Source organism: Ammospiza nelsoni, chromosome 14 (genome assembly GCF_027579445.1).
Source record: "Ammospiza nelsoni isolate bAmmNel1 chromosome 14, bAmmNel1.pri, whole genome shotgun sequence".
In the NCBI taxonomy this organism is placed as follows: Eukaryota; Metazoa; Chordata; class Aves; order Passeriformes; family Passerellidae; genus Ammospiza; species Ammospiza nelsoni.
This window is the reverse complement of record NC_080646.1, coordinates 1,139,611-1,161,609: the sequence shown is the minus strand read 5'-3', so window position 1 is coordinate 1,161,609 and position 21,999 is coordinate 1,139,611. Positions and strand designations below refer to the sequence as shown.

Here is a 21,999-nt window from a genome sequence, read left to right as displayed (position 1 = left end):
TCCTTTGGATCTGAGGAATCATTGAGGGAAAGATGGGAATGTTGGGGTTCATGGAAGCAATTCCAGCCCCTTGGCAAAACCAAGGAAAAACTGGGATGGGAATCAGTGTGTGAGAGATGCTACTCCCTCCGACCTGGAATCTGTGCTGGATTTGGATTGTGTTTCCTGGTGAATCAAGGGACTCCAGGAATCAGGAGCTGGTGAGGCCATGGATAACAATTCCACACTTGTAATTCCCGATTTTCCAGCCTTTTCCAGGCCTGGGATCCGCTCCAAAGCAGCAGCTCCTGGTGGGCAAGGCACAGAATTCCTGGGTTCGGGCTGGATTGGGATTGAACCGCATTCATCCAGGCTCTGTTTGGTCTATCCCGAGCCAGGTGGTTTTTAGGGATGGAGGATCAGGCATTTGTATGGAATCATGGAATTGTTTCTGTTGGAAAAGCCCTTGGAGATCCCGGGCTCCAACCACACCGCTGCCCCCAGGTGCCACATCCAAAGGGTTCCGATCCCCCCGGGATGTGACTCCAGCCCTGCCGGGCAGCTCCTCCGTGCCTGGAGCTTTTCCAGGTGGGAATTTTCCAGGTGGGAATTTTCCAGGTGGGAATTTTCCCAACATTCCCAAACCTCCCCTGGCGCAGCCGCTCCCCAACCCCCGCCGCTCTCCCTGAGCCTCCCTGCCCAGCCCGCCGCTCTCCCGGTCCCTTTCATCAGTTACTCATTAATTATTCATTAATCCCCGTTAATTATCGCGATCAAAGCCGCCGCCTCACGCGGCCCCGCCACGTGACCACGCTGTGGGCGGGGCACCGCTCAGCCAATCCGCGGCGCGCTCCGCCCGGAAGCCCCGCCCCTCAAACGCGCCCTTCTGATTGGTCGCCGCCGCTCTCGCGGGAAGCCGGGGCGGGGCCGCTCCCGCCGCTCCCCCCCGGCCGCGCCGGTGCCAGCGGGGGCTGCGGCGGTGCCGGGGCCCCGCGCGGGTGCGAGCGGCCCCCGCAGCGCTCCCGGTGCCACCGGAGCCGCCGTGGCGGCGGCGCCTCATCCCCGCCCCTCCCCACCCCGCCCTACCCTACCCGGCGCCGTTGTGGCGGCGGCACCGCCGCGCCGCGCTTTCCTATTGGCTGGCGCCCGGCGCTCGCGCCGCCCCCCGAGCGCTCCCATTGGCCGCGACGCGCGAGGGCGGGGCCCCGGCGCGGCCCCTCCGTGCTCCCCCCGCTGCCCCGCGCGGGGGTTCCGCCGCCCGCCAGGCCCTGGGCGCAGGTGAGGAGCGGGCCGGGATTCCCGGGAATTCCCGGGATAACGGGAATGATGGGAGTGACGGGAATGGTGGGAATCATGGCAGCGGGAGAGAGGGAGGGCAGCGCGGTTACCCGGGCTGGGCGTGCTCGGGCCGCCTCGGGGTTGCTGCCGGCGCCTGGAATGAGGGAATGGGAGCGGTGGGAATTTGGGAATTCGGGAATTCGGGCTGGGAATGCGGGAATGCGGGCTGGGAATGTGCGGGAATACGGGATATGGGCTGGGGGAATGCGGAGTGCAGGAACCGCGGCTCGGGGATTCGGGAATATGGGATCCGGAATTCCTGGGATTCCCTGAGGATTTTCCTGGAATTCTGAAGCGTTTCCTGGGAATCAGAGGAGATTCCCGGGAATACCAGGATTTCCCTGGGAACGTCAGGGTCTTCCTGGAATTCGGAGGAGTTTCCTGGGAGTACCAGGATTTCCCAGGAAAAGCTCCATCTGGGGCTGCTCCAGCTCCATTTTTCCCGGTTTTCCCTGCAGGAATCCCAAGAGGAATCCATAAATCCCGGGATTTTTTCCTCTGGAAGCTCGAGATGCATTAGAATTCCAAGAATTCCCAGAACTCCCTTTCCCTAAGGTAAGAGCAGAGCTGCTTTTCCCCATTCCCGTTTATTCCCGGCTCTGCTGGGATCCCTGGAATTCCTACCCCGCCTTGGATCCCAGATTTCCCTGATTCCTGGGAATGTTGGCACTGACCCTGGACAGGGACACCATTCCCATCCAGGAAAGCTCAAATCCATGTCCTGATCCCGTTTTTCCATGGTTTTACTGGGAATGTTCCACCATGAGTGCCATTCCCATCTGGAACATCCCAGATTTCCCTCCTGATCCCATTTTTCCATGTTTTCCCAGGACTGCGGGACTGTGTGCTGATCATTCCCATCTGGAACATCCCAAATCTCTGCCCTGATCATGTTCTTCCCTGTTCTTCCGTGTTCTTCTGTGTTTTTCCACATTTTCCCCATGTTTTTTCCACGTTCTTTCCATGTTTTCCCATGTTTTCCCAGGAATCCAGCCCTATGCGCTGCCTGGCCCTGTCACTGTGACCATTCCCATCCAGAACCCCCCAAATCCCTGTCCTGATCCCGTTTTTCCTGTTGCTTTTCCCAGGAATGAGGCACCATGAGTGCCATTCCCATCTGGAACATCCCAGATTTCCTTCTGATCCCATTCTTCTGTGTTCTCCCAGGACTGCAGCACCATGCACTGCCTGGGCACCATTCCCATCAGAACCACCCCAAATCCCTCTCCTGATCCCATTTTTCCCCGTTTTTCCCTGTTTTCCCAGGACTGCAGGACTGTGTGCTGACCATTCCCATGAGAACCATCCCAAATCCCTCTCCTGATCCCATTTTTTTCCATGTTTCCCCAGGAACGCAGCACCGTGCACTGCCTGACCCCATCACCATGAGTGCCATTCCCATCAGGAACCCCCCAAATCCCTCTCCTGATCCCATTTTCCCCTGTTTTTCCCTGTTTTCCTAGGACTGCAGGACTGTGTGCTGACCATTCCCATCAGGAACCTCCCAAATCCCTCTCCTGATCCCGTTTTTCCCCGTTTTTCCCTGTTTTCCCAGGACTGCAGGAGTGTGTGCTGACCATTGCCATCCAGAACCCCCCAAATCCCTTTCCTGATCCCGTTTTTCCCCGTTGTTTTTCCCAGGAATGCAGCACCATGCGCTGCCTGGCCCTCTCACCATGACCACACCCCGAATCCCTCTCCTGATCCCGTTTTTCCCCATTTTTCCCCGTTGTTTTTCCCAGGAATGCAGCACCATGCGCTGCCTGGCCCTGTTACCATGACCATTCCCATCAGGAACCCCCCAAATCCCTCTCTTGATCCCATTTTCCCCTGTTTTTCCCTGTTTTCCTAGGACTGCAGGACTGTGTGCTGACCATTCCCATCAGGAACCTCCCAAATCCCTCTCCTGATCCCGTTTTTCCCCGTTGTTTTTCCCAGGAATGCAGCACCATGCGCTGCCTGGCCCTCTCACCATGACCACACCCCGAATCCCTCTCCTGATCCCGTTTTTCCCCATTTTTCCCCGTTGTTTTTCCCAGGAATGCAGCACCATGCGCTGCCTGGCCCTGTTACCATGACCATTCCCATCAGGAACCCCCCAAATCCCTCTCTTGATCCCATTTTCCCCTGTTTTTCCCTGTTTTCCTAGGACTGCAGGACTGTGTGCTGACCATCCCCATCAGGAACACCCCAAATCCCTCTCCTGATCCCATTTTTCCCCATTTTTCCCCGTTGTTTTTCCCAGGAATGCAGCACCATGCGCTGCCTGGCCCGCCTCAGCTCCAAGGCGCTCCTGGTGCTCTGCTCCCTCCTGGCTCTGCTCTCGCTGCTGCTCTGGACCCGCTGCTCCCATCGCCCCCCGCCCGCCCCGGGCCCCCCGGAGCACCCCGGCGTTGCCGACAGCGAGGAGGCCTCGCCCCAGGACGCCCCCCGAGCCCCGGGAATGCCGGGAAGCGCCGGGAGAGCGGCGGCGGGACCGCGCTACGAGGAGATCGACTGCGTCATCAACGAGGAGCAGACGGTGAAGGGGCGGCGCGAGGGCGGCGAGGTGTTCCTGCCCTTCAGCTGGGTGGAGAAATACTTCCAGGTGTACGGGCGCATCGCCCAGGCTGACGGCGGCGAGAGGTTCGAGTTCTCGCACAGCTACTCCAAGGTGTACGCGCAGCGCGCGCCGTACCGGCCCGACGGCGTCTTCATGTCCTTCGAGGGCTACAACGTGGAGCTGCGCGACAGGGTCAAGTGCATCAGTGGCGTGGAGGGTGAGGGACGTCTCCGGGGTTGGGATGAGCCCTAAAATGTGCTGGAAGTGCTCTGTAAAATGTGCTGGAAGTGCGAAATGACCCGGATGTTCTGGTGGGAATGTAGGAATGGTGATAGGGACAAGTGCGTCAGTGGCATGGAGGATGAGGGACTGAGTGTTCCCCGTGGGGAATCTTTGGGGTTGGGATGAGCCTTGAAATCTCCTGGAAGTGCTTTGTAAAATGTGCTGGAAGTGCTTCGTAAAATGTGCTGGAAGTGCGAAGTGACCTGGATGTTCTGGTGGGAATGGGGGTGGTGACACAGTCAAGTGCATCAGTGGCGTAGTGGGTGAGGGCCTGGGCATTCCTGGGAATTTTTGGGGTTGGGATGATCCTTAAAATCTCCTGGAAGTGCTCTGTGAAATATGCTAGAAGTGCTTCGTAAAATGTGCTGGAAGTGCAAAGGGACCTGGATGTTCTGGTGGAAATGGGGGAGTGGTGGTAGGGTCAAGGGCATCAGTGGTGTGGAAGGTGGGATGCAGAGGATTCCCAGGAATTTTTGAGATTGGGATGAGCCTGAAGGTATCCTGAAAGTGCTCCTTAAAATGTGCTGGATGTGCTCCTTAAAATGTGCTGGAAGTGTGAAGTGACCTGGATTTGGTGATGGGAATGGGGGTGGCACCATCAAGGTCTGTGACAGGGTCATGTGCATCAGTGGTGTGGAATGTGGGTTTTGCTGGGAAAGCAGAGGATTCCCAGCAATTTTTGGGATTGGGGTGATCCTTAAAATGTGCTGGAAGTACAGAGTGACCTGGATGTTCTGGTAGGAATGGGGGAATGGGGGTGGCGCTGGCAAGGTCTGTGACAGGGTCAAGGGCATCAGCAGAGTAGCAGGTTTTTTGGGATTGGGAGGATCCTGAAAATCTGCTGGAAGTCCTCCTTAAAATGTGATGGAAGTGTGAAGTGACCTGGATTTGATGCTGGGAATGTGGGAATGGGGTTTAGTGGTGGCACCTCCGGCCTTGGGATCCTCAAGGATGAGGTGGGTGGGACAGGACCCAGGGAATGACTCCCACTGCCAGAGGGCAGGGATGGATGGGATTTTGGGAAGGAATTCCTGGCTGGGCTGGAATTCCCAGAGAAGCTGTGGCTGCCCCCGGATCCCGGGAATGTCCAATGCCAGCTTGGAGCACCCTGGCATTGTGGAAGTGGGCCTACCCTTGGTAGGGGTGGAATGGGGTGGGATTGAGGTTCCCTTGGACCCAGCCCATTCCACAATTCCATAAAAGTTGGGAAGTCCACATCAGGGATTCCTCTGCCAGCTAAAACCACGGAATTCTGGATTTTATTGGAAAGGGCCCAACCTCCTCCTTCCCTCTAACCTCCAACCGCATTGATGGAGCTCCCAGAATTTCAGGGTGCAGAGGAGGACTTCTCCCCTCATTCCAACGCTTTTTCCATGTTTTTTCCGGGCAGGAGTTCCTCTCTCCACGCAGTGGGGCCCTCAGGGCTACTTCTACCCCATCCAGATCGCCCAGTACGGGCTGAGCCACTACAGCAAGAACCTGACGGAGAAGCCGCCACACGTGGAGGTGTACGAGACGGCCGGGGACGGGGACGGGAACGGGGAATGGACGGTGCCCAAGGGCTGCTCCCTCACCACCGTCTGGGACAAGACCCGGCTCTCCGGCGTCAAGCAGTTCTCCTGCCCAGGTGGGTGGTGCAGCCGGGAGCGGGAATTGTTGGGTGCTGGGGTTTTGTTTGGCCTTTGTTCCCGGTCCTTGATTCCAGTCCTTTGTTCCCAGTCCTTCATTCCCAATCCTTTTCATTCCCAGTCCTTCATTGCCAATCACTTGTTCCCCACCCTTTTAATTTCTAGTCCTTCATTCCCAATCCTTGAATCCAGTCCTTCATTCTCAGTCCTTCATTCCCAATCCTTTTCATTCTTTATGCTTAATTTCCTGTCCTCTTCACTCTTCATCCTTTTCATTCTCCATCCTTTTTATTCCCCATCCTTTTTCTTCCCAATCCTTTGTTCCCAATTCTTCATTCCCAGTCCTTTCATTCCTTATCCTTCATTCCCAATCCTCCATTCTCCATCCTTTTCATTCTTTATCCTTCATTCCCAGGCCTCCATTCCTCATCTTTTTCTTTCCCAATCCTCCATTCTCCATCCTTTTTGTTCCCAGTCCTCCATTCCCCATCCTTTTCACTCCTCATCCTTCATTCCCAATTCCAATCAGGTGAAACAGCCCAGAAACGTTGAATTATTGAAGGGCTGCTCTAAAAGCTTTGGAATCCCTCCCGGGAGCGGGGATGGCCTCTGGAATCCGCTCCAGCCCTTTGGAAGCGGGAATCCTTCTGTGCTGAGCGAGGCTTTTCCGGGGTTGCTTTTGCAGAAAGCTCCGAGGGCGTCTCCCTGGAGCTCAACAACGGCCGGGATTTCATCATCTCCTTCGACCTGAAGCTGCTGAGCAACGGCAGCGTGTCCGTGGTGCTGGAGACCACGGAGAGGAACCAGCTCTTCACCGTGCACTACGTGTCCAGCACGCAGCTCATCGCCCTCAGGGACAGGGACATCTTCTACGGCATCGGAGCGCGCAGCAGCTGGAGCACGCTCACGCGGGACCTGCTGACGGACCTGCGCAAGGGCGTGGGGCTCTCCAACACCAAGGCGGTGAAGCAGACCAAGATCATGCCCAAGAGGGTGCTGCGCTTGGTGGCCAAGGGCCGCGGCTTCCTGGACAACGTCACCATCTCGGCCACGGCCCACATGGCCGCCTTCTTCGCCGCCAGCCGCTGGCTGCTGCGCAACCAGGACGAGCGCGGCGGCTGGCCCATCATGGTCACCAGGAAGCTGGGGGAAGGCTTCAAATCCCTGGATCCGGGCTGGTACTCGGCCATGGCGCAGGGCCAGGCCATGTCCACGCTGGTCAGGGCCTACCAGCTGACCAAGGAGCCGGCGTTCCTGGGCGCGGCGCTGCGGGCCACGGCGCCCTTCAAGCTGCCGGCGGAGCAGCGCGGGGTCAAGGCGGTGTTCATGAACCGGCACGACTGGTACGAGGAGTACCCCACCACGCCCAGCTCCTTCGTGCTCAACGGCTTCATGTACTCCCTGATCGGCCTCTACGACCTGAAGGAGACGGCCGGGGAGAAGCTGGGCAAGGAGGCGCGGCTGCTCTACGAGCGCGGCATGGAGTCGCTCAAGGCCATGCTGCCGCTCTTCGACACCGGCTCGGGCACCATCTACGACCTGCGGCACTTCATGCTGGGCACGGCGCCCAACCTGGCGCGCTGGGACTACCACACCACGCACATCAACCAGCTGCAGCTGCTGGGCTCCATCGACGACACGCCCGTCTTCAAGGAGTTCGTCAAGAGGTGGAAGAGTTACCTGCGGGGAGGGCGGGCCAAGCACAACTGAGCTCCTCCCCGTCCTTGCCGCGGTTCCGACGGGTCCTTCCCAAAATTGTGGGCCTTAAAACTGCTCCGGGGAGGGTTTGGGATGGGGACGCTCTCTCCCGCGTTGAGGTTGGGTTTTGTTGGGATTGGTTTTTCCTTTTCTAGGAAAAACGTTTGCAGAAGCCATAGAAGTCTTGGAAGCGCGGTCGCTGCCTGGAGAGCTCGTGCAGGGCCTCTTGAACCGGGATTTGTGTCCACGTTGGAGCAGCTCCCGTGGGATGAGCGCCATCCACGGGAATCACTTGGAGCCTGGGAGTGCGAAGCGTGGCTTTAAAGTGGGGGGGGGGGGTTTCCTAGGGATTCACTTTTTCGGGATGGAAAATCTGCAGTTGGAATATTTTGCCAGTTCTCTGCCTGGAGGTCCTGGAGCTGGAGGGTTTCTTCATGGAAAACACGTGCCCGGCATCATGGAAGCACAACTGGGAGCCTGGAGCACACAGCCCCGGGCCACCAGTACCCGTGTCCCCTCGGAGCTGGGATCCCTTATCCTGGTGTCCCTTTGGAGCTGGGATCCTTATCCCAGTCACTGGAATTCCCATGGAGCTGGGATCCTTATCCCTGTCACCAATGTCCCCTTGGAGCTGGGATCCCTTATCCCTGTCACCGGTGTCCCCTCAGAGCTGGGATCCTTTTTCCTGGAGCTCTGCGTTTTCTGTGGGATATTGGATATCCCTGTGTCTTCTATGGGATTTTGGAATTCCATCTGGGAGGTTCCTCAGAGCTTTGGGGGTGTTTTTGGGAATTGCTGAGCGGGACACGGAGGTCATCCGGAGTTCCTCAGGAAATACAAGAATTTGGGAATTTTCATTTTTCTCCTGCTCCAGCCCATCCAGCATTCTAACAGTTCCATCCCAGAGGTTTTTCCAGCTCTCCCTGGGCTGGAATTCCCAGGGGAGCTGTGGCTTCCTCTGGATCCCTGGAATGTCCAAGGCCAGCTTGGAGCAGCCTGGGACAGTGGAAGGTCCCTATGGAATGGGATGAGCTTTAAGGTCCTTCCCACCAAACCATTCCATGATCCCACGATCCCACCAGCTGCCTGATCCCGAACTCCTGGTTGGACTTTGGGAATTCCCACTGCTCCCATTCCATGGTGGAGCTGATCCCAATCCCAAAATCCCGGGCACAAGGACAACACCCATCTCCATCTTATTATTGCTTTCATTTTTTGAGGCTTTTCCTTAATTTCTCATCGATCTCAGAGCGACCTTTTCCCGGCTTTAATCCACGCTCCGGTCAATTCCACCCATCCAAAGGATGGCAGAGGAGAAATTCCAATACCAAAGGTAGCAGAGGGGAATTTTTCCATGCCCATGGAAACCCAGCAGACACAAACCCACCCCAAACCTGGGATTCCTTCCCAAAAATCTGCTCCATCCTCCCCTGACGTGTTCCTTCCATCTTTTTCCCAGTTGGAAACCCCAGAGAGCCTCCTTGGGTGCTGCTCCAGGATGGTGTTGGTGCCTTACAGAGGCCAGAATTCCTCTTGGTTGAGTTTTTTGGGAATTGATGCTGATGGTGGGGTTGGAATGTGGCCGATTTCTCCACTCTGGAAGTGCAGGATGGGCATTCCAAGGTTGTTCCTCCTGTTCCACCTCTTGTCCTTCCATCTGGTGGCCTTAGACAGGTGGAGCTTCCAGGAATCCCCAGAGGCTGTAAATCCATGGAGAATCCATGGGGATATTCCTGGTATTCCTTAAATTCCGTTGTGCATTGGAAGAGGATCCTTGACCATGCTGGCAGTGCCCAAAACTTCATGAAATTCATTCCAGTTTGGGATCTTTTTGTTCATTTTCCATCTTCAAGCTCCCAAAGATCTTTGGGACCAAGATCAGCTTTGATCCCAGATTTTCCTATGGGGATCCATTGGCTCTTCCCATGGGATTTTTTCTCCATGGATGCCGCTGGAAGTTTGGGATGGAGCATTCCAAGGTTGTGCCTCCTGTCCTTCCATCACCTTCTGCTGGCCTTAGCACAGGTGGAGCTTCCAGGAATCCCCACTAGAGGCTGCAATTCCATGGAGAATCCACGGGGAATTCCTGATACTCCTTAAATTCCATTGTGCATTGGAAGAGGACCCTTGGCCATGGAGCCGGTCCCCAAAACTTCTTGGAATTCATTCCAATTTAGGATTTCTTTGTTCATTTCCACCTTCAAACTCCCAGAGATCTTTGGGACCCGGATCAGCTCCGATCCCAGATTTTCACCCAGAGATCCATTGGCTCTTCCCATGGGATCCCTTCTCCGTGGCTCCCCCACCCCAACAGCACAAGCACAACCCCCCCTGGGATCCAGGAATTCCCTGGGATCCAGGCATTCCCTGGGATCCAGGAATTCCATGGGATCTGGCATTCCCTGGGATCCCGCATTCCCTGGAAGCCGCTCATTCCCGTTCTCCTCCTCCCCGGGTATGGCTTGGCTGGGATTTTGTTGGATTTCCCGGGATTTTCCCGAGGATCCCGATGGAAAATATGCAATAATTTGTTTACAGGATGCTCCGGGCTGGGCGCTCCTTTAAGCACAATGTGCACAGGATAGTTTTGTATTCCGCCCCTCCGGAATTTTTGATGGGAAGAGGTTCTCCTACGTTTCTATGGGACATTGGGAATGCTTGGAAAGCTTTCTAAGACTGGGAAATAAATTTTTTTATCTTAAGAAAAAAAAAAAACCCAAACCTTGGGATGTTTTCCTTATTTGGGGATTTTCCAAGTATTTTATTCTCCAGATGTATTCCAAGTTTTTTTTCCTGTGATGGTGGCTTTGAGGTGTCGTGGTTTTAAGGAGGTTTTCTTCTGGAAAAGTGGGAAAATGTGGATTTTTTCCTGTTAATTAAGGGTTTGGTGATTGAGGGAAGGAGCACAAGTGGTGGATTCCTGCTGGGAATTATTCCAGCTCGTTTGGAATTTTTTGGGAATTGTTACATGAGGATTTTAACAGAGCGGTCACTAAAAATATCCCAATGTTGGGAATAGGGAAATGCAGCTCCAGGGAATCCCAGAGCCCCTTCCAGGAATCCAGGGAGAGCTGGAGAGGGATTGGGATCAGGGAGGGAGGGGCAGGACACAGGGAATGGCTGGAAAAGTGGAGATTTAGATGGATCTTGGGAAGGAATTCCCAGCTGGGATGGAATTCCCAGAGCAGCTGTGGCTGCCCCTGGATCCTGGGGCAGTCAGAGGTGTCCCTGCCCATCCCACCCAAAATATTCCGGGATTCTCCCAAGTAATTCCCATTCCTTGGCATGCTGGGACTGAAAAGAGCCTTGGAGCATCCCTGAAAGTGAGAATGGAATTCCAGAGCCCTGGGAATGTCCAGGGAAAAGCTGTGTCCCGGTGCTGGCAGGAAGGGGTTAATTCCCAGGAGTTCCCAGGACTTTCCTGTGGGATTGAAGTTCGGGATAGAGCTGGGAATCCACCAGCCCTGCCCGGCTCTGCTTCTCCCAATTCCTGAATAACTAAGGGACAATAATTAATAATTAATTAATAATTAACTGAGCCCGCTCATCCCTCTCCATCCCGCTGGAATCTCCCACTCTCCGAACTTTGGCAAAGCCGTTCCCAGTGGAGCACTGCGGGAAAAGCAGCGGATTTTTGGGAAGCAGAACGGGAAACTCGCCGTTTGGCTGGGATTCATTCCCATCCAGCCGGGAATAATCCGGGAATGAGGAGCCGCGGCAGGGCTGGAATTGCCGGGCTGCTCTGGGAGCGCTCCGGGAGTTTTCCCGAGGCGCTGGGAGCGGGAGATGCTCGGCGGGGCTGGGAATTTTTATTTTTTCCTGCTTTTTTTCCACTTCCTCGTGGCTGGCTCCGATCCCGGCCGCGTTTGGCCGCGCTGATTTCCGGGTTTATCTGGGAACCTTTTTTATCCTTGGACGAGCCAGGGTTCGTTCTCTCCCAAAATCATCGCTGGCGGCGCTTCCCGGCGGGACCGTGCCCCTGGAGCAGCCGCGCCCGCCCGGCCGGCCGGGAATTCCGTGTGGGCAGTGTTTGTTCCCAGTGAGTGATCCCGGCATTTGGAGGCAGCGCTGGAAAACGCCGCATCCAGCGGCGGCTCCGAGCAGCGCCGTAAGTCCCGGCTTCTCCCCGGCTCCGGCATTCCCAGCTTTTCCCGAGGGTCGGCTCCCGGGAAATTCGGGAATGCGGGAAGGGGAATGGGGATTGGAGTGGGAATGGGAATGGGAATGGGAAAAGCGCCGGGGCAGCGGGAGCATTCCCGGCCCTGCCGGTGCCGGGATCGCGGGATTCCCGGGAAGTTTCACCCGGGAGCGGGATGGGGTCGGGATCCCGCGGGAAGGACGGGTGGGAGCGGCGGGTTCCTGGCATGGAAAAGCTGCTCCCGGCGGCTCCCGGCGAATTCCAGCGGCAACGACAACAACAACAACTCCCACAAAGCCGCCCTTGTCCCGCCGGGAGCGCTCCTGGCACGGCCCGCGCCGCTCCCGGAGTTTTCCAGCGCTGCTCCCGCTTGGAACGCGAACGGGGCCGCTCGGGAATTCCCGAATATTCATTCCCGGCCCGTGGAAAAGCGCCGCACGGAGCGAGGGATGTGCCAGGGAGAGCCGTGCCAGGGATTGGGATCTGCCATGGGGAGGGATGGGGATGTTCCGTAGGGAGGGATGATGGAAAGGAAAGGAAAGGAAAGGAAAGGAAAGGAAAGGAAAGGAAAGGAAAGGAAAGGAAAGGAAAGGAAAGGAAAGGAAAGGAAAGGAAAGGAAAGGAAAGGAAAGGAAAGGAAAGGAAAGGAAAGGAAAGGAAAGGAAAGGAAAGGAAAGGAAAGGATGTGCCATGGGAGCTGTGCCATGGGCAGAGGACGGTGACAAGGTGACAGGGCCGGGCTCCTGGCGGCGGTGCCGGGTGGGGACATCGGTGCCAGGTGGGGACATCGCTGGGCTGAGCCGGGAGCTCCCGGGCCGGAGCTGCTGCGGCTGCAGGGCCGGGACAGCCCCGAGAGGGTCGGGTGGGACTGCGGGGAACCGGGGCAGGGAGAGGAGGAGGAGGAAATTAAGGAGGAGGAGGAAGAGGAGCTGTTGCAGCCACCTGAGCGAAGCCGCAGCGCTGGCAGAGGTGACTCACAGGGGTCACAGCCCCGCCATGCCCCCATCCCATCCCATCCCATCCCATCCCATCCCATCCCATCCCATCCCATTCCCATTCCCGGCTGGGAAGAGCCCGAACAGGAGGAGGAGGAGGAGGAGCGGGAGGAAGCAGGCCCGGCTCGGCCCGGCCCGGCCCGCAGGGTGTGCCCGGCCCCAGTGAGTCACTGTGCTCGCTGCCCTCGTTGTGCTCCCAAACCACAAATTCCTGCCTGAGGCCGGGCCTGGAGCCTCCTCCTGCTTCCCACAGGGAACGGGGAATGGAACAGGGAATAGGGAATAGGGACAGGGAATGGGGACAGGGAATGGGGAACTGGGAGCAGGGAATAGGGACAGGGAATAGGGAACAGGGAATAGGGAACAAGGAACAGGGAATAGGAACAAGGAACAGGGAAGGGATCCCTGCCACAGGAATATCTGGGTCGGGATGGATCCAGGTGCTCCCAGCTCAGGGATCCCATCCAGGGGCTCTGGGCACCAGGGGATCCTGCACCTGGGAAGAGCCTCTGGAAGGGCTCATTCCTTTGTCCTCTGAGAATCCCAGAATTCCAGGTCGGAAGGGCCCTTAAAACTCATTCCAGCCCCGGCCATTGCAGGGACCCTTCCATGAACAGATTCCAGCCCGGCCTTGGGCACTGCCAGGGATCCAGGGGCAGCCACAGCTGCTCTGGGAATGCCATCCCACCCCCTCTCCACCCTCACAGGGAACAATTCCTATTTTCCAATATCCCATCCATCCCTGCCCTCTGGCAGTGGGAGCCATTCCCTGTGTCCTGTCCCTCCATCCCCTGTCCCTCTCCAGCTCTCCTGGAGCCCCTTCAGGCCCTGAGCTCTCCCTGGATTCAGGTCCCGTTTCCACCATGGAAAACCACAGGAATTCTGTGGGATCCATGAGGCAGCACCTCAGTACTTCCAGAGCCCCGGGTAGCATTTGATTCCCCATTCCCAATTCCCCATTCCCGTCTAATCTTTAACCAGAGGCGTTTCCCGCAGGGTTTTGTTGGTTCATTGCTCTCCTGCCTCATTAATTTTTCCCTCCCTCTCCAGCCGTTCCCGGTGTCCCGGGGCTTTTCCTGGAGCTGCCTCACCCCGGAGCTGGCAGAGGTATGGCTGGGATGGGAGGGAATCCCAGAATTCCAGGGGCTGGCAAAGGGGTTCTTTGGGAATGGCTCTGTGGCACATCCAAGGGCTGGATCCCGCTGGGAAGTTGGGATGGCTGGAGCAGCTGGAATGGCAGCCCAGGGTGCTGCAGAGGCGCCAGGAGCTCTCGGGATCCCAGGAATCCAGAACTTGGATCCCTCTGGATCCTGGTGGGATGGAGCTGAGGCAGTGCCTGGAGCAGGAGCTCCCTTCCCGCTTTTCCTGCTCCGGGCAGGACGGAAAGAGGGATCACGGATTTTTCCCTTGATTTCCCAGAGTGCCGGCGCCAGGATCGGGTAAGAGCCGGAGCTGGGATATTCCATGGTAGCAGGAAAGAGGATCCAGCTGGGATCCCGTGTCCCTCCCTCTTCCTGAGGGACTTTCCTGCATCCAGGGATCCCGAGGTGATCCCATGTCCCTCTGGATCTGTCAGAATTCCCGTCCCTCTGGGAAGTGGGATCAGCCTTGTCCCACTGCTCCCTTGTGATCCCAGCACTCCTCAGGGGATGGAGGGGATGGGTGCTCCCCATCCTGCTGGGATACAATTCCCATTGGGATTTGGGATTTGGGATTTCGAATTGGACCCCATGGTGCATCCCAGGAATTCTCATCCCCTCCAGGCTGTCCTGATCCCGGGATCCTCGTGGGAGCAGCACCATTCCCACGGGATGTGGCTGGGAGGGATTTGAGGCGCCGTCCTCTTGGAAGCTGAGCTGGAAAATCCCAGGAATTCCATCCAGAGCCGGCCATGCCCAGCCCCACGGCCCGGCTGCTCCGCGCCCACCAGGTGCCCGAGGTCAGCAGGAATTCCCTCCCTGATCCTGGGATCAGCGGGATTTGGGGTTTGGGATGTGGCACCCGGGAACAGCAGCAGGGTCACCCTAAGGGGGCACAGCTGTGTCTTGACTCCGGAATTTTGGGGATGCTCCCCATTCCCATTCCCATTCCCGTTCCTGTTTCCCATTTCTCCTTTCCCATTTATTTTCCATTTCCCATTCCCATCTTGTTTCCATTTCCATTATTCCCATTCCCATCCCTGTCCCTGTTCCCATTCCTTATTCCCACTCCCATTCCCATCATTCCCATTATTCCCATTCCCATTCCCATTATCCCCATTATTCCCATTATTCCCATTATTCCCATTATTCCCATTATTCTCGTTATTTCCCATCATTCCCATCTCCATTCCCATTATCCCCATTATTGCCATTATTGCCATTATTGCCATTATTCCCATCCCTCAGTCCCATTCCCATTATTCCCATTATTCTCGTTATTTCCCATTATTCCCATTCCCATTCCCATTATCCCCATTATCCCCATTATTCCCATTATTCCCATTATTCTCGTTATTTCCCATTATTCCCATTCCCATTATCCCCATTATTCCCATTATTGCCATCATCCCCAGAGTTACCGGGAGCCGGGAATCCTCTCCGGGTACCGCCCTCCCCAGAGCTCGGCCTGTGAGTGCCTGCTCAGCCTCTTCGGGATGAACAACGAGACCCTCAACATCTGGACACACCTGGTGCCTGCCGGGTGAGTGCCCGCAGCCCTGGCACAGCTGGGCACACCTGGGGATACCCCCTAACACCTGGGCATGCCTGGGGATACCCCCTAACACCTGGGCATGCCTGGTGGGTGTTCCTCAACGTCTGGGCACATCTGGTGGGTAACCCTTAACACCCGAACACACCTGGGGGTGCCCCTTAACTCCTGGGCACATCTGGGCACACGTGTGGGTCCCCTCAACACCTGTACACACCTGGGCACACCTGGTGGGCTCCCCTTAACACCTGGGCACACCTGGACACACCTGGGCACAACTGGGCATCCCTGGGGGTGCCCTCAGCCCCATGGCACACCTAGGCACCCCTGGGCATGCTTGGGCACATCTAGTGGGTAACCCTTAACACCTGGACACACCTGGGCACCCCTGGGCACACCTGGTGGGTGCCCTCAGCCCCTGGGCACCCCTGGGCACCCCTGGGCATGCTTGGGCACATCTAGTGGGTAACCCTTAACATCTGGACACACCTAGGCGCCCCTGGGGACACCTGGGCACCCCTGGACACACCTGGGCACAATTTGGCCTCCCTGGGGGTGTCTTCAGCCCCTGGGCACATCTAGTGGGTAACTCTTCACTCCTGAATACACCTGGGCACCCCTGGGCACACCTGAGCACCCCTGGGCACACCTGGGCACATCTAGTGGGTAACCCTTAACACCTGGACACACTTGGCACACCTGGCACACCCCTGGGCACACCTGGGCACATCTAGTGGGTAACCCTTAACATCTGGACACACTTGGCACACCTGGCACACCCCTGGGCACCCCTGGGCACATCTAGTGGGTAACCCTTAACACCCGGGCACCCCTGGGCACCCCTGGCACACACCTGTTGCCCACCTGCCGATTGCCCGGCACCGACACCCCTCTCTCCCCGGCCCGTTCCCAGGTATTTCCTGTGGCTGCTGCTGTCCCGGCTGGGCAGCCCGGGCTCGGAGGCCGGGGCGGGGCCGTTCCTGGCCTACCTGGGCACGTGCGCCCTGTACCCGCTGGCCTCGAGCGCCGCGCACGCCCTGGGCGCGCTGGGCGGGCACGGGCGGCACCGCGCCTACTGCTGCGACTACGCCGCGCTCAGCCTCTACGGACTGGGTCAGCCCGCTGGGGATGGGGATCGGGGGCTTTGTGACGTCTGGGGATTATGGGGGGACGGATGGGATGCGGGAAATGCCAGGGGGATTTATGGGATTTGGCGATTCCAGGGGTTTGTGGGGATCTGGGGAGTTACGGCGGGATTTATGGGATCTGGGGAACGCCGGGGGGATTGACGGGATTTCGGAGTTCCGAGGGGATTTATGGAATGTGGGGATTATGAGGGGATTGACGGGATTTGGGAAATGATGGGGGATTGATGGGATTTCGGAGTTCCGAGGGGATTTGTGGAATGTGGGGATTATGAGGGGATTGACGGGATTTGGGAAATGCCGGGGGGATTGATGGGATTTCGGAGTTCCGAGGGGATTTGTGGAATGTGGGGATTATGAGGGGATTGACGGGATTTGGGAAATGCCGGGGGGATTGACGGGATTTCGGAGTTCCGAGGGGATTTGTGGAATGTGGGGATTATGAGGGGATTGACGGGATTTGGGAAATGCCGGGGGGATTGATGGGATTTCGGAGTTCCGAGGGGATTTATGGAATGTGGGGATTATGAGGGGATTGACGGGATTTGGGAAATGCCGGGGGGATTGACGGGATTTCGGAGCTCCGAGGGGATTTATGGAATGTGGGGATTATGAGGGGATTGACGGGATTTGGGAAATGCCGGGGGGATTGACGGGATTTCGGAGTTCCGAGGGGATTTGTGGAATGTGGGGATTATGAGGGGATTGACGGGATTTGGGAAATGACGGGGGATTGACGGGATTTTGGAGCTCCGAGGGGATTTATGGAATGTGGGGATTATGAGGGGGATTTGGGAAATGCCGGGGGATTGATGGGATTTGAGGAATTCCGGGGAGTTTATGGGATTTGGGGAGTGCTGGGGGGGTTTGTGGGATGCAGGAGCTCCAGGGAGATGGATGGGATGCGGGGATCCTGGGGGGGATTTGTGGGATTTGTGAAATCTGGGGATTTATGGGATTTGGGGATTATGAGGGGATAGATGGGGCTTGGGAATTCCAGGGGGGGGTGGATGGGATTTGGGAGTTCCGGGGGGATTTGTGGGATTCGGGAATTCCAGGGGAGATTTATGAGATTTCGGGAATTTGGGAGGTCAGGAGGAGCTGGGAAAGGCCAGATTTACAGGATTTTGGGAATTTAGCCCGGATTTATGGGACGCCACATCCAGAGGGGAGGTTTGAGGTTTGGGGGAAATTCCTGCTCTTCTTTTTCCTCATCCACTCCAGAGCTCAGGAATGGCCTGGAGCAGCTCCGGCCACAAATAATTTGGGACAGACGTGGGATTTGGAATAACAGGAATGAGAAAAAAATCCCAGATTTTACCCAGCTGGAGGAGCCTCACTGGGAGAGCACGAGGCCAATTCCAGGATATTCCCACAGCCCTCCAGCCCCTCTGGAATGCTGCCTGTTCTGGAGATTCCCGACCCTTCCCAATGTTCCATCCCGGAGCTCAGAGCTGAGCCCAGGAGGAGGAGGAGGAAGGGAATTCCAGGGGAATTCCAGGGAATTCCAGGATTTGGAGCTGACGGCCCCGCTGTGCTTCCAGGCTCGGCGCTGGCGTACTCCGCCTACGTCTTCCCTCTGGAATGGGTCGGGAGCACATTCCATGATTTCTACGTTCCCGTGGCCGTGCTCAACTCCGTGCTCAGCACTGGCCTGTCCTGCTATTCCAGGTGGGATCCAGTGGGAATTCGGGATGAGGGGTTTGCTCACGGGCTGGGCCGGATGGGAGGCGGGGAAGGGGAGAGAGGGAATTTTTCCATTGGGAAATGAGGGGAATTCGATGATGAAAATGTGGAGTAACGGGAGGAGTTTGAATTTTTGGGATGTTCCAAAGGGGATTTGTGGAATCCTGGAATGGTTTGGGTTGGGAGGGGACTTGGAGATGATCCAGGTCTGCTATCCCAGGGAAGATATCCCAGAGTCCGCTATCCTGGAGAAGCTGTGGAATTCCCTGAGTATCCCATGTAGAATTCCTGGTGTTCCCTGGTATATCCCGTGTGGAATTCACTGTATATTCCATTTGGAATTCCTAGTGTATCCCATGTGGAATCCCCTGTGTATCCCATGTGGAATTCCCTGTGTTTCCTCATGTATTCCATGTGGAATTCCCTGTGTTTCCAGGTGTATCCCATGTGGAATTCCCTGTGTTTCCAGGTGTATCCCATGTGGAATTCCCAGTGTTTCCTCATGTATTCCATGTGGAATTCCCTGTGTTTCCAGGTGTATTCCATGTGGAATTCCCAGTGTTTCCTCATGTATTCCATGTGGAATTCCCTGTGTTTCCAGGTGTATCCCATGTGGAATTCCCAGTGTTTCCTCATGTATTCCATGTGGAATTCCCTGTGTTTCCCATGCGGAATTCCCTGTGTATCCCAGTGTATCCCAAGCAGAATTCCTGGTGTTTCCCAGGTTTCTGGAGGCGGAGCGGCCCCGCCTGAGCAAAGCTTTCCGAACTTTGGCCTTCGTGTATCCCTACATTTTCGACAGCATCCCAGTTTTCTACAGAGTGCGTATCCCACAAAATCCTGGGAAATTTCAGCTGCCTCAGGCTGGAATTCTTTGGGAAAACAGGCCCAGCTCGGGGTTTGAAAGGCAAACAAACTCCGGCAGGAAAAGGCCCTGGGATATTTTTTCCTGCTCTCATTGCCGGCGAATTCCTCCCACTTCAAAGGGCTGGAAAATTCCTGCCTTGGGAAGCTGGGAGGGGCCTTTTCCAGGGATTAAACTGGAGCAGGGTGGGAATTTGGGCCGGCAGGAATGGAGGTGATGGGAGTGGGGAACTGGGAATGGCTCCTTGGGATTGGTGGATCAATCCTTCTTTTTTCTGGGAAGCAGGGTTGGAGTGGGGCTGAGGGGAGTGGGGAACTGGGAATGGCTGTGGCCCCTTTGGGATGGATGGATGGATGGATGGATGGATGGATGGATGGATGGATGGATGGATGGATGGATGGATTCATGGGTGGATGAATTCATGGATGGATTGACGGAAAGATTAATGGATGAATTGAGGGATTAATGGACGGATGGATGGATGGATTGAAGGATGATGGATGGATGGATTGAAGGATTCACAGATGGATGGATGTATGGACTGAAGGATTCATGGATGGAGGGATGGATGAATTGAAGGGTTCATGGATGCATGTATGGATGTATGGATGAATTGAAGGATTTATGCAGGGATTGAAGGATGGATGGATTGAAGGATTCATGGATGGATGGATGGATGGATAGACGGATGGATAGACGGATGGATGGATTCATGGATGGATTCATGGATGGATCGCTCCCATTTTTGCCGGCAGCTGTCCCGGAGCTGCTCTGAGGCCTCGCTCCCGCTGCATTCCCGGCACAGCCTCTGCGCCCTCCTCACCTTCCTGAGCTTCACCTCCCACCTGCCCGAGCGCCTGGCGCCAGGGAGCTTCGACTTCATCGGTAAGCAATGCCAGGAATGCCAGGAATAAACCCTGGGGATGCCGGGAATGAACCCCGGGAATGCCGGGAATAACCCCATGGGGTACCAGGAATAAATTCCCTGGAGCCACAGACATTGGGAATAGGAATTACAGGGAGGATAGAACCCCAGGAATTGGGAATAGGAGTTTGTAGGATGACAAAACTCCAGCGATCAGGAGGAGGAATTTGTGGGATAAATGTTCCACGGATGCCAGGTGAAGCGGGCTGAGCATGATTCAATCCTGGAATCCTGGAATTCTGGGGTGTTTTGGGTGGGCAGGGACACCTCCCACTGTCCCAGAGCGCTCCAAGCCCCCGGAGCATTCTGGGCACGTGGAACCCACCTGGCCCAGCCCGACGCCCCTGGAATTTCCGTGGGAACTTCCATGGAATCCTCAAGGGTTTTCTGTCGCAGGGCACAGCCACCAGGTCTTCCACGTCTGCGGGATCCTGGGGACGCTCTTCCAGCTGGAAGCCGTCTCCGTGGACATGGCGGAGCGGCGGGGCCGCCTCCCGCTGCCCTCTGCCCTGGAAACCTTCGGATCCCTGGGAACGGGGGCGGCCGCCAGCCTGGCCATCCTCGGGCTCTGCTTCCGCAGCCTCCGCCCGCAGCCTCCTCCCCGGGAAAAGTCCCACTGAAGCAGGGATTGCCTCGGGTTTCTGGGAGCAGTCCCATCCCAGAGGTGTCCACTGGGGAATTGGATAGCCTGGGAATATTTCTTTGGGAGTTTCCCAAGGGAAAACTGCACTGGTTTTTCTCCGTGGATGGGCTGGGAAATGCTTCCCATCCCGTTGTTATCCACAGGGAAAGCGTCAAATAATCGGGATTTGATCCCTGGAAAGGGAGGGAAGCGTTCCTGCTTCCCAAAGAATCCGGGATCCCTCAGGCCTGAAATCCAGGGAATGTTGGCATCACCAGCTGGGAGATTCCTGGTGAAGCCAAGGGTGAAGCCAAGCACTTCTTTATCCCCATTTTCCCCTTGGAAGTGGAAATCCTTTGGAATTCCAAGCCTTGCACTCAGCCCAAGTGCCTGGAAAGGTGGGATGGAGGGACTGGAGTTTCCCTCCCAGTTTAATTCCCACTGTTTTTACTCTTTATCTGGGACAAGGGATTCCAGGAGAGCCCCAGTAGGATGTTCCTGCAGGAAAGCTCTGCCAGGGTCTCATTCCAGGAAATCCTGGGAAGTTCGTTGCTGTGGGAATTCCGAGTTTCCTCGGGGGGAGGATGGAATTAGGGAATTAGGAATAAAAGAATTCCATCCTGGATCCTGGGATTTGTGGTGGGAGATGGGAGGGCTCCACACCCCAACCTCCCGGGATTTGGGATCCTTTAGGGAAAGGTTTGAATGTTTTGGGACTGGGATCCACATGGAGATGCCAGGAGAAAAAGCAGGATTTGGGACAGCTCAAAGGTTAAAAGCAGCCTGGAATTTTAAAGAATTCCCAGGATTTTCCCTCTGCTGTTCCTTGCTTTCCTTCCCTGCTGCTCCTGGATTTTGCAGGAGGAGCCTGGAGCTCGAGACTTTCCCAGGATCCAGGTTTTCCTCTTGGATTTTCCTGCGGGAACACTGCACACACTTTATTCTTTGGGAATATTTTCCTGGATAATCCCACAGGTCTTCCATTAATTTCCTTTAATTGCCTTTGCCAAGGTCTGACTGCTGCACTTTGGGAGCTGCTGGAATTTGGGATATCACAGTAAAATCTGGGATGGACAGGTTAAATATGGGATAAATCAATCCTTGGGAACACTGAGCGGGATTTTCGGGATATTTATAAGCACTGGAATTGTTTTTCCAAAGGTTTTATTAAATTAATATAAATCACTGATTTTATTCTGCTTGATAATAAAAATATTCCTGAGGAAACGAATTCCTTTGGAGATTATTGCTGATAATTCCAGAGTTTATTTACTTTGGGAGCTGCTGTGACCGGGGAGGAATCCAGCTGGGATTGGAGAGCCCGGAAAAACATCGGGAATCTTCCCAGGGTTATTCCAGGTCATTCAACTTTTGAACTGAAATCCTCCCGTCCTCTCCAATGCTGGGAAATTTGGGAAAACTGCATTCCAATGGGGATGGAATGCCAGAATTCCCTGGGATCCTC

The 21,999-nt window shown here is 56.0% G+C and overlaps 2 protein-coding genes across 2 annotated transcripts; both read left to right on the top strand.

Annotated features, from left to right (window-relative positions):
- The first annotated feature begins 1,192 nt into the window (after positions 1 to 1,192).
- Positions 1,193 to 9,074, top strand: GLCE (glucuronic acid epimerase). Its single transcript, XM_059482530.1, has 5 exons — positions 1,193 to 1,257; positions 1,776 to 1,872; positions 3,563 to 4,076; positions 5,532 to 5,768; positions 6,455 to 9,074. The coding sequence occupies exons 3-5, from the start codon at positions 3,575 to 3,577 to the stop codon at positions 7,477 to 7,479; spliced, it is 1,764 nt and encodes a 587-aa protein (XP_059338513.1). The 5' UTR covers positions 1,193 to 1,257; positions 1,776 to 1,872; positions 3,563 to 3,574; the 3' UTR covers positions 7,480 to 9,074.
- A 2,368-nt stretch (positions 9,075 to 11,442) lies between these two features.
- PAQR5 (progestin and adipoQ receptor family member 5) lies at positions 11,443 to 21,765 on the top strand. Its single transcript, XM_059482178.1, has 9 exons — positions 11,443 to 11,575; positions 13,651 to 13,707; positions 14,364 to 14,539; positions 15,155 to 15,282; positions 16,205 to 16,404; positions 17,981 to 18,107; positions 18,847 to 18,943; positions 19,743 to 19,872; positions 20,309 to 21,765. The coding sequence occupies exons 3-9, from the start codon at positions 14,492 to 14,494 to the stop codon at positions 20,530 to 20,532; spliced, it is 954 nt and encodes a 317-aa protein (XP_059338161.1). The 5' UTR covers positions 11,443 to 11,575; positions 13,651 to 13,707; positions 14,364 to 14,491; the 3' UTR covers positions 20,533 to 21,765.
- Positions 21,766 to 21,999: the final 234 nt, after the last annotated feature.

What these genes read in the sequence shown, in the direction of transcription:
- GLCE (XM_059482530.1), top strand. Translation starts at nt 3,575, where the DNA reads ATGCGCTGCCTGGCCCGCCTCAGCTCCAAGGCGCTCCTGGTGCTCTGC. An exon ending in GTGCATCAGTGGCGTGGAGG is followed by an intron (nt 4,077 to 5,531) that starts GTGAGGGACGTC and finishes TTTTCCGGGCAG; the next exon opens with GAGTTCCTCTCTCCACGCAG. An exon ending in CAAGCAGTTCTCCTGCCCAG is followed by an intron (nt 5,769 to 6,454) that starts GTGGGTGGTGCA and finishes TTGCTTTTGCAG; the next exon opens with AAAGCTCCGAGGGCGTCTCC.
- PAQR5 (XM_059482178.1), top strand. Translation starts at nt 14,492, where the DNA reads ATGCCCAGCCCCACGGCCCGGCTGCTCCGCGCCCACCAGGTGCCCGAG. An exon ending in GGCCTGTCCTGCTATTCCAG is followed by an intron (nt 18,108 to 18,846) that starts GTGGGATCCAGT and finishes GGTGTTTCCCAG; the next exon opens with GTTTCTGGAGGCGGAGCGGC. An exon ending in AGGGAGCTTCGACTTCATCG is followed by an intron (nt 19,873 to 20,308) that starts GTAAGCAATGCC and finishes TTTCTGTCGCAG; the next exon opens with GGCACAGCCACCAGGTCTTC.